Raw genomic sequence first — 11,662 nt, 5'->3', positions numbered from 1 at the left:
CTGAACAATGACTCAGGGATTCAAACAGGTAAGGGATAAAAAAGGTGACAACATTGCGTGGAAACAGAAAACCCACCACGACTAAGGGGGGGGCTCTCTGGGCACGCTCCCCCGGGAGAACACGTCCTGCCACAAGGCAGGGGAGCATGCCCACGGACCCCCATATTTGTGCCAGGACAGGACATGCTGTCCCCAGGACCTGGTGACACAATGGTTCTCCGAGAAAGATATTGTTGCTGTCAGTCTGAAACATCTTATCTCCACATTCTAACCTTTTGTATTTTTTTCCCCCCCGTAAATTAATGCCCTACGCATGATCATACTGCAGCGTCACACAAAAGTATCAAACGGTAGCAGATCCACAAGCTCAAAACGTGGCGCGAAGCGACGCGTTTTGAGCTTGTAGATCTGCTACTTTTTATATTTTTGAATTGTGAATTCTGAAAAGTAATAATTTTGGACATAGGTTTTAATTAAACTTTTCTTTAATGAATAAAATGTAAGTTTGTCCAATCTGTATGGTATAGTATGTTAATACAATATAACGATCGTGTCAAAGGTCATGTCTCACCGCTATAGACATAGGATCTGACACAAATTTTGACCTGGAGGTCAAGATTCAATTTATCCCCTGACCAAGCAGGCAGGCTCTATCATCTAAAAAGAATGTCAGAACTTTGGGTTCAAATCCAGGGTATAGTAGGAAAGGATGGTTACATATAGTAGTTCAGCTTTACTATATACATCAATAAACAAATAAAAAGAAATGGTCAAATTCATTTTCTGAAAAGTAATTATTTTATTAATATCTTACAATCTTTTATTCATGGTTATGTCAATATGTACTTTGCTTTGTCTCCCCCCGCCCCTCCCCCCTCCCCAGCTCCACTTCGCAAGTGTCATTTTAGTCACGCTGTCCCCGATGACGATGACAAATGAAAGAATGAGAGGGAGAGAGAGAGAGCGGAGAGGAGGGGATTGGTTTGAAAAACAAGAAACAAAAACAAAACAAAAAAAACTGTACAACACTTTGTAAAAAGTTGGGCAGAGAGAGAGAGAGAGATTCACATTTCGGCTTCTCCGGTGCCCTCTCGCCACCTTTCAGCTTTTACCAAAATATGGTCAACGAAAATGAGAAAGGAAAGAAAAGCTGGACTGTCTTGTCAAAGTGGAAAATAATGTGTTTTAGTCGCTGTCAGGCAGAAACCTTGTATGTCTGTACTTCAACGTATGGCTTTTTTTGGTCAATTAATGTCCTACTTTGTCGTACAAGAGTTTAGCGAAAATAACTGATCTACAATTTCCGCTGTTTTAAAAAAGAAAGTGGTTAAGCCAAGTGTGTGGATTTTATGAATATTTCACCAATGAAAAGTATTAACAAGTGCTTGTAGCTAAATAATAAGTACATTGGAACCACTGGAACACAGGTCCTTTTTTTTCATTTCCTGAAACGTAACAGGTTTGGACATACAAGGCTTCCGCCCGACAAGCACGATTTGTCTGTCCGTCCGGCCATCAAAACGCCACCTCCCACCACGGCCCCTGACTCGTTTGTTTTTTGATAAAGAAACAAAGTTTCTCTCATTCTCCTCAACGTGTTTTTCTCTTAAGAAAAAAATGCAAAATTCACAAACACGTGTTTTAAAAAAAAGCAAAACTACGAAAAACAACAACGAAATACAAGGTCTCTTCCGCGGTTGACGCTCCAAATGTTGGAGGATAAGACGTATTTGTTTTTGTTTTTTTCTTACAAATAAGAAAAACATTTTATGAAATGAAATTGCCATTGGTAATTATCGGGGGTCATTTAATTACGAAAAAAAATAAGTAAAGCATAAAAAAAAATTAATGCATTTTGGTGTGAGTCTGCTTAATCTGAATGAGGGGGGGGGGGTTGTTATGTAATGATGACAAAATGTGTGGCTTTATTTCCTGGTTAAAATGGCCAATGAAACACTTTCCTGAGAAAACAAAAAATAAATGAAGAAAACGTATACTGCACAGGGAGGAGAATGGCGCTGGCTTGCTCGTTGAGAGAAAAGAGTGGTAAAGAAAGAGGAAGGGATGTAACAATTATTGTTATCGTGACATTATCGCATCGTGACTTTTTTGGTATCGTTACATCCCTGGTAGAGAGGGAAAGAGAGAGACGAAGAGTGTTTACGACAGGAAAGCTACCCAGCTAGCTGCTCTTTATGCCAGTGGTTCTCAAAGTGGGCGTCCTTGAGGGGGTTCCAGGGGGTCCCCAGCATAAATTATTGATGGTTATGAATCAAACGGACCCTTTACAGGTCTGTAACTCTTGAGAGTTATGGTGGTACTACGTGGCCTTTTAATGAATACAAAATGGGGAGGTGCTTGAAATAATACAAAAAGGAACATTTTGAGAACCACTGTTTTTATGCGACAGACTTTGAAGGCAGGGGGGGTAAAGCTAAGATCACAACATAATCATATCAACAATAACAATATTTTAGGCAGTAAATGTGTCAACTAATTGTGGGCCCCCTGTTCGTTCTGCCTGGTTCAACCCCTCTTTTAATGTAAACATTCAGTGTAGAGAAGTAGAGACTCAAGAGGAGGAGGGCAGCAGTGCTGGTAGTCGATGTCACTTGGTTCCTGCTGTTTTCAGTACAGACCGGAAAGAGCGGAGGAAGGCCCAAAAAAGGAGGAATGATGAAGGGTTCAAAGAAAGAAAGAAAGAAAGGGGCGGGTGGGAACTTTTGTCGATTCAACCACCGTGACAGCCTCAGGTTTATCGCTCGCAGTTGTCGGGCAGAAACCTCCCATCTCCATATTTTTTTTCCCGTAAATTAACGACCTACTTGATCACACTACAGCGTCATACAACAAGCTTCAAAAGTAGCGGATCTGCAAGCTCGATAACGCGGTGCAAAGCGGCGCGTTTCGAGCTTGTAGATCTGCTACTTTTGCTACTTTTTTAATTTGATTCCTGAAAAGTAACAGTTTTGGACAAATGAGGTTTCCACCCGACCGAGACGATTTGATAAAACGTCTGTTCAGTTTGTAAAGAAGGCCACCCCGACTGGTTGGCGTGTGTGCGGCCCATGTTTTTTTTTTTAAAGGAATGGGATTGTCACCTATAGGTAGTGAGTGACGCTCAGCCCTAGTCCTTAGACCCCAAGACAGCAGCTGGACGTTTTCTTTCCAAACGATAACAAGCAGGCACTCATTTCATTATACCTGGGAAAACCCACGTGAATGTATCGGATATACTACCTAGCAGTCTGGGGTCCTAGAGAAACCAAGGGTTTTATTGCAGTGTTTCTCAAACGTTTTAATTTAAAAGGACGCCCATAACTGTCACTGAGTTACAGGCCATTTGAGGGTTAAGGGTCGTCAACCCCTGAGAGGGTCCCTGGACCCCAACTTAAGAGATTAACACTGGTTTATTGGAATCTTCCTGAGAAGTTCAGTGCCAAAGAAATGCTCCATCTTGAGGCCAACGACAACAACAAAAAAGGCAGGGCTAGTGCAATCCCATTTCCTTAAATAGGGCTTCAAATATTCAACCAAGGAAAAGGTGGCTGGTGAGTCGGGTAGAGAGATTGGTGATGAGGACAAAAGGTACAAATTCAACCAGTAGCTGGCTGATTGATGGCGGTTGGACGAACGGATGGGATTGGTTGGAAGGAAGGGTGTCTAAAGGCCTATTAAAAACAGGTCTCAGTTTTCTATAGGCCCTTGTGGCATGAAGCGATATGGTGGCTCTCTAAGGAACAGGGTAGCGCATTTAGTGCTACACCTTACAAATGGCTTCATTTTCACAGATTAACCAGTGTGTTAACCCTGTGGGTTAAATTGATATAAATCTAGAATTTGTACGGGCATTTATCCGACGCTCTTAACGTAGATAATGTCCTTCAATTCCTAGATCTTGTATGAAAGGTCAAGAGTGAAACGCCACATTATTGTATTAAGAGAAAACTGTGCTTAGAATGTTTTTTGCATTATTTTGAATATCGTCTGTCGGGTGGAAATCTCATTATCTCAGGATTCAAATTCAAAAATAGCAAAAGTAGCAGATCTACAAGCTAAAAACGTGTCGCTTCGCGCCGCGTTTCGAGCTTGCGGATCTTCTACTTTTGTGTGACGTATGTAGTATGATCAAGTAGGGCGTTATTTTTTTTTTTAACCCACAGAAGTTAGAATACGGAGATAAGAGGTTTCTGCCCGACAGCGAATATATTTATGTATTTCGAGAGACTCTGTCCTTGTGTACGTACTCTTCTCTGGAGGTTAACTCACTGGTACTGTAGTTATATGAGGCCACTGTAAAGCCAAGCCAAACCAAACCTTTTGGCCCACCGGCCACCAGCGACTGGTTCATCCCAAAATGTCACCAGACACGGTGTATTACCAGCCAGCTGGATTTTATGAAAACAACAGGACCTCCAAAAACAATGGTTGGTTTAGCTGCCAAAGGGGCTGGTAAGAGTAGACACATTTTTACCAGCAACAGACAAAAGATTTACCAGCGCTTAGCTGGTGTCTCGGTGGCCATTTCGCACCCTGCTCCTTAGTGTCGCACGTACAACCCCCGCTTCGATCGCAACGAGTCCGTTTGAAAGGAGTGAGATGATGCAAGACAGGGAACTTTTCAACCCATACTTGACCAGCGCCTATGTCAGATCATTTTGGATTACGCCGTCAGTGTACGTTCAGAAAACAAATGCTTTGATACTCATACTGGCCATTAAAACGTTTTTTTTTTTATCAGAAATAAAAAATTGTGACGTCATGATTTCTTTCCAGGCATGTCTTAATTCAGTGTGGCCAAAGTCTCGGCTAAAGCAAAACGTCCTAATAGCAAGTAAGTACTGATTTATACTTGATTTATGCTTGACCAAAAATAGCCGATCATGATGAGAGCTTCTCGTATTACGCTTGTACACAACTTTGGATCGTCTGCCACGCAACCTCAGGCGTGCAGAAGCCTTCTTTGATTATTATTTGATTATTTGATTATTCCACTTACGTTTTGTTTCTCACGACGGCGCGGCCACGTGATGATCGCTGTGCTAGTGGGCGGGGCTTGTACGCTGGCTACCACCATAGTCCGTTCTCATTGCACTGCAAAGCTGCCGCTCAATATGCAGTAGCACGACATCTTTGGCTCTAAGGGGGGGGGGGCAATGAGGATGGGGCAACTATGGGTTTAAAACACTGGTTCTCAACGTCTGGTCCGGGGGCCCATCAGCGGTCCAAATGGACCCTTACCGGGTCTGTAACTCTGTGAGTGTACAAATGGAATCAATTCTTCTTTGGGACCTTTGGGACCCCAGTCTACACACTGTAAAATTCTCAGGGTTAATTTAACTCAGTGAGTGTAACAAAATGGAACCCTGACGGGTCCATTTGGTTCCATTTGTACATTCTCAGAGTTACAGACCCGTAATGGCCCATTTTTGGACACCCTGATTTCTGATGAAATCATAAGCTGCTTGCTGCTGTAGTTTGGAACTGTGATGAAATTTGGTCAGGACAGCTCGGGTTATATCTGGTTCCCGCCCACTCCCCGAACCCGACGTTTGAGAACCAGTGCTTTCAAACATAAACAGAGAAAAAGGAGCTTTTGATAGTCAGGATGTCGTGTGTGAAGTGAACGCATTCCTTTTTGTTTACATGATATTCCGCCAAAAACAAAAAGAGAGAAAGAGTTGTCGTCTTTAAAAGAGAGTTCCAGTTCTAATAAGAGAATAAAAACAGCTTCATTTGCAAAGGGAAAGAAAGAAAGAAAGAAAAGAAGGCATTGTTATTGATGGAGGGAGATGACAGGACAAGGAGAAGAGGAGAGGAAACACAGAAGGAAAGGAGGGAATGGAAAGTCAAGTGTTGTAATGGTATTGGGGGGCGGGGCGGGACACGGGAGGTCAAGAGGGAGGAGCTTGGTTGAAGTGCTTGGCCAGACGCTGCACCCGTGGACTTCCGTCGAACTCCCTCGGGGGGGTTCCCTCGGCTCTGTCTCGCTCCTTGGTGTTCCGTCCTCGCCCTTCGCGTCGAGCGTCAAATCCAGGAATGTCAAGGGCTTTTTTTTTGTCCACCCTCCTTGTTACTTTCAGGCGAAATCCCTCTCCTTTTTGCTTGTCTTTTCGTCTGCGCATGTCTCGCTCCTGCTCTCGTTGTTTCCTCCGTCCGTCCGTCCGTCCGTCCGTCCGTCAGTCAGTGTGTGTACGTGTGTGTGTTTGTGTGTGTGTCCATTTTCTGCGTGGTGTGTCACTGGAGGTCTCGATCTTCCAGGTACCTGTACTCAAACGTGAATCCTTCCTTCTTGCGCTGGCCCCATTTCTCGTAGTCAAAGTAAATGTATGTTCCCTGGAGAGAGAGAAGGGGGGGGGCAGAGGTCAGTTGATCCAACAAACAATTTTCACTAACTGAGTGCAAACAAGGAACAAAAACTATGATTATTCAGTGGTTCACAAATGTCAATGCCAGGGACCTCAGCAGAGAATATGAAAATGTGTCACTTGCCATTAAAAAAAGCGTATGCATTTTGAGGACCGACTTCAAGAAAAACTCCTGCACATTTATATTGTACTGTCAAAATGATTCTAATTGTTCACAGCAGACAGAATGCTTCTACTGACCATTCACACTCACACACACACTCACTAAATGACCTTAATTGCTCACTCAGTGTTACACTGGATGAGAACGTCCACTAAATTACTTGAAAGTGAAACGTGAACTGAAACGTACACGCTCCAGTGAACCAGTGTTCACTTCTGGAGCTTAAAGGAACACTCCACTCTTTCCCAGCCTCATGTACGTGGTTTCCCTGTAGGCAGTAGGAGTAATAGTGATCAATACATGGTGTCGAGTTGGTCAGTGCTCCCGGTATCGCCCATAGCAGCTCAGATTGCAGGCATTGTCTGGTAGCTACAAAGTTACAATCTACCATTAATTTTCAATGGAAGCCAGTGACATAAACATACATCTGACATGTGAAGCTGCTACAAAAGCTACAAATAAGTTGAGCAGGCTTCAACTTCAGATACAAAGCTACAAAGCGACTGTGAAGCTTTGTATCTTGTTATCTGCCAGTGTGAATGCAGCGTGATGTGAAAGGGCAGGCTGTTCCATGGCCTGGGGGGGGCGGCCGCAGCAAAAGCTCGGTCACCTCTAGTTTTTAACGTGGTCTTAGGCACGACCTGCAGCAGCTGGTGGGCCGCCCTTATAGAGCTCTGGATGGGATGCCGTCGTTTAGAAGAAAACAAACATTAAAAAGCTTAAAATCGATTCTAAAACGAACACTCTCTGGAAGAACTCTACAGCGTCTGAGTAATGTGATCCCGCTTCTTTTTTTGCCAGTAAGGACGCGGGCAGCGGCGTTCTAGATGAGCCGCAGACGTCTAAGCAACGACTGATCTATGGCGACGTACAGGGAGTTACAATAGTGGAGTCTGGTTGAGATCAAGGCGTGTATAACCATCTCTAGATCTCTGGGGGGAGAGATAGGCCTTGACTTTAGCCAATAGCCGCAACTGGAAAAAGCTAGTTCTAACCCACAGTGCTGACCCGTTTATCAAATTTGAAACTGGCATCAAAGGTGACACCCAGGTTTTTTTTTACACAGGGGTGGATGATACCAGCCAGGGAGAAAGACGGGAGAATCATAACCAGAAATTATCACTTCTGTCTTACTTTAAAAGTTTTGATTGAAATCAGACATGGCGACTCGTGACCATGAGTTTGTCCGTGCAGAGAAGACATACAAAATTTGTGCCGTTACTACTAACAAATTGCTGCAGGGAACTCTGGGAATTGTAGTAGGACCAGACAGCTAAACTCTAGGTTCAGAATGGGACAGAAAAACAGAGTTTTCTCATTTATAATGTTTTTGCATAGATGGAACGAGTTATTGTGACAAATTGACTAAACGTTCACACATTTGACAGTGGAGTGTTCTCCTTTAACCTGAAAATAGCCGAATATTTGACCAAAGAAATCCGATCTACAAGCTTACAACTTGTGAGATTATAGATCGTCTATTTTATTTTCAGCGAAGAGATTTAGCGTGCAGGTAAAAAAAAAAAAAAAAAAAAAGGATGGGGCCAAGTACAGGCCCCTGGGGGACCCCGGTCAATCAAGCATATCGTCTCTGTCGGGTGGAAACCTCATAATATATGTCCAACTTTTACTTTTCAGGATTCAAATTAAAAAACAACATAAGTAGCAGATCGACAAGCTCAAAACGTGTCGCTTCGTGAGCTTGTGGATCTGCTACTTTTGATGCTTTTGTGTGACGCTGTAGTATGATCAAATAGGGCGTTAATTTACGGAAAAACACAAAAAGTTAGAATATGGAGGTATGAGGTTTTTCCACCCGACAGCTACGATATGGGAGATGCAGAGACTGACCTGCTCAAACTCGTCAGTGATGGTCTTGGGCTCTTCGTGTCTCTGGAACCACATCATGTACTTGGTGTGGAACCTCCATGACTGCTTCTTCAACGCTTTGGCTGCCAGATACTGAGCTTTAGTGCCCTGCAGTGGAGAGGGGGGGGGGGGGATGTGATGGTTGAAACAAGGAGAAGAGACGGAGGGAAATGGCAGGAGACGAGAGGAGAGAAATCTTGTTAGATCAGAAGATGGTAATAAAAAATTGGACGATAGTCTTACAACAAATCCCTTTCATCTTATTATCTAATTTCTCAACAAATATGCAATTTTAACTTAACCTGCTGGCCCAATCAAACCTAACCTCAAAAACCGTATACCTTTTTGTTCTAAAAAAGAAAAAGAAAACCTGACCTGAATCTTTTAATAATTGTAACAACTCAACTCAAATTAAATGTTTTATACAATTTCCCAACAAGTTGGATTTGTGATATCCTTATAAGGACTTTGTAGATCGGCTATTGCTGAAGAGCCTAAATGTAAATTAGAGCTTAATTAGTGAATGTATGTTTTGCATTAATAATCTAAATCTGCAAAAATAACTAGCAACTAAAAGCTGTCAAATAATTGTACATAATACATACAGTGTATCTAAACATGTTTTTTAAATCCTAACAGTATGTTGCTATATCAGTGGTGCTCCAACTTTTCCATGTCAAGGACCCCCCAAAATGATAGGTATTTGGCCGCCGACCCCCATCTCAAAATATGTGGGACCCCCCAGAAGCACAGATCGGAGTAATTTTTTTCCGCTTTAAAACATATATATATTTAAAGATTTGCAAAAATATTCACCATTTTCCCCCAAAAGTAGCAGATCTACGAGGTTATATATCTGCTAAATAGCCAAAACTAAAAATATATATATTTTGGACACACACATACCTCCAGGTAGTAGAAGATAAAGAACAGGGTCTCTGTGGACAGTCTCTGGTAGAACTCTACAGAGTCTGAGTGAGGAGGGGGCACCTGGTGGGAGGAGGAGGGGAGAAAGAGTTGTCACCGTCATGACATTTTGCCGGATGATTCATGGTCATGCAAACAAAGGAGACTACCTCAGATAATTGCGGTCAGTCACGCCGTTATGTAATAATTGTTGACAGACAGGCCTTACCTGGTGGTGGAAAGGCAGCGTAGGGCACGGGTTCCGCATCAGGTACTGCCTATGGTAGGATGAACACACACACACACACACACACACACACACACACACACTTTAATGTCCGTTTCTCAATACATGAATAATTTAACCCATTTAGTTCCTGGCTTGAAAGGTAACATATAAGTAACAGAAATATAACAGACCTAAATGGGTTAATATGTTCTTCGCGTTGGTGAACTTAGATCGGCTATTTTAACTTTTTCTTTGGAAGCTTTTCGCCTATTCGGTTGTTAAGACGTGACGTTGCGCCCCGCTAGAATAACTTCCGGGTCCAAGTGTGTATTTTCCCAATATGCGCAGTGCTGTGTCCCTCGCTGTTTTAACAGATCTGAGACAAATAACGACTAAAGTGTCATTCTACCGCTTTCCTGGCAACGACAATATACATCTATATATAAATATATATATATAAATAAATATAAATTATAATGTTAATAATAATAATAAATAAATACAAATATAAATATATATATTAGCCTACTTTTTACTGTCTATGATATTAGCATTAAGACCCTAGGTTATTGTAAAAAGATTTACAGGTTCCAACATGTTTGTTTACAATGAAGAGTGGACGGAGCTGGTGCCTTTTGGACCCGGACGTGACGTCGGACTACAAAATGACGTCAGACTTAAGAACCGAATAATGATATGCCTAAAAATAGGGATCGATTATTAACCGTTTACGTGTTATACTTGATTAAATCGATTAGTTTTGATTAACTGTTGCACCCCCCCCCCCCCCAAAAAAAAAAGGCCAATGAAGGTCTATCTATCTCCTCAACTACAAATCGTCTTGGAAACCTCATATGTCCAAAACTGTAATTTTTCAGTATTCAAATTCAACAACAACGAAATGTACTTTAGTTACTTTCCACCACTGACTGAGGAGGTTGTACTGGGGGGTCTGGGACGTTACCTGATCCTCTCGGAGTCGGAGGGGTGGGGCATGTGCGTCCAGGCGGACTCCTGCATGGCCTGCTGGTACAGCTGGTCTTTGGAGAGGGGCACCGGGCCCAGGGGACACACCCCCAACGACGGGGGGATGCTCACCTCCGACAGGGAGTGCTGCTGGGGGACCGACGGGGGCCCCGAGGGGGCCGTAGTGCTAGGGAAGATGTCTGGAGAGAGAGAGAGAGAGAATCAAATACATTTTATTATTCCCTAAAAATTTAAGAAAAATACAAAGAATTTGAATCCACCATGAATAAGTCATCACTTCAATATGTTCTCTGGGACAGTGGTTCTCAACCAGTGGTCCGGGGACCACCAGTGGTCCTTGAGGGGGTTCCAGGTGGTCCCCGGATAAATGATGGAGTTGGTAACCAAATGGACCGTTATAGATCTTTAACTCTTGAGGGCGTAAAATGAAACCAAATGGACCCTTACGGGTCCATTGTTTCATTTTACGCTCTCAGAGAGATGTTAAAAGTCTGATGGGATACTTTTGTTGTGTGCCGGTGTTGCCGATCTACAAGCTCACGCAATGCAATGCGCGTCGTGTGAGCTTGAAGATCTGCCATTTCCGGTGTGCAAAAACCAGCACACGACGGGAGTACATAAGCGAAGCGTTACAAGTCAGGGCTGAAAGTCAGTAATCAGCAGCTCTTGTACAGAAGGTGGTAGAGTGTAGGTGGTGACACTGTGCTCCATTATGCTGCTGCTCTTCTATTTTCTGCTGCCTGGCAAAGTGGGGCCACAGTACCTTTTATCAAACCCACTGCTACGGGCTCTCTGTGTGTGTGTGCTCTGTATCTCCATATGCATGCACTTTCCTTATCGTTGAAACGTCTTTACCTCCACACACGCACCGTCCGGGTGTGTGCACAGTAACAGCCTCAGCGTCCATTTGAATGAACACAGGATTTCACTGTATGTATGTGTTACGAGTGTGAGTATTGCGTGGCGCTGTGTCTGTGGGATTTGTAACAGTGTATGTATGGGAGTGAGTGTGAGTGTTCACTTCCAGGTGCTGACCCTCGCCTGATTGCTGGCTGCCAATCACCACTGCTTCCAGCGATTGGTTGAAGAAGACTACTTAAGACATTTGCAGCAATGCTGTCCACCCACACATACACACTT

At 43.2% G+C, this 11,662-nt stretch overlaps 1 protein-coding gene across 3 annotated transcripts in view; it reads right to left on the bottom strand.

Annotated features, from left to right (window-relative positions):
* Positions 1 to 823: 823 nt before the first annotated feature.
* LOC308094575 (CCR4-NOT transcription complex subunit 3-like) overlaps positions 824 to 11,662 on the bottom strand; it is a 50,262-nt gene continuing 39,423 nt past the window's right edge. For all 3 annotated transcript variants that reach the window (XM_080441318.1, XM_080441319.1, XM_080441320.1), the window contains exons 20-24: positions 10,500 to 10,701; positions 9,536 to 9,584; positions 9,307 to 9,390; positions 8,383 to 8,508; positions 824 to 6,336 (exon numbers count right to left, since the gene is read on the bottom strand). In XM_080441318.1, the coding sequence (XP_080297444.1) occupies positions 6,238 to 6,336; positions 8,383 to 8,508; positions 9,307 to 9,390; positions 9,536 to 9,584; positions 10,500 to 10,701 (560 nt within the window). In that variant the 3' untranslated portion in view covers positions 824 to 6,237. The remainder of the gene's footprint in view (positions 6,337 to 8,382; positions 8,509 to 9,306; positions 9,391 to 9,535; positions 9,585 to 10,499; positions 10,702 to 11,662) is intronic.

This window comes from Gymnoscopelus braueri, assembly GCF_963280865.1.
Source record: "Gymnoscopelus braueri genome assembly, chromosome: 11".
In the NCBI taxonomy this organism is placed as follows: Eukaryota; Metazoa; Chordata; class Actinopteri; order Myctophiformes; family Myctophidae; genus Gymnoscopelus; species Gymnoscopelus braueri.
Note: the sequence above shows the minus strand (reverse complement) of the source record. Positions and strands in the feature narration are given on the sequence as shown.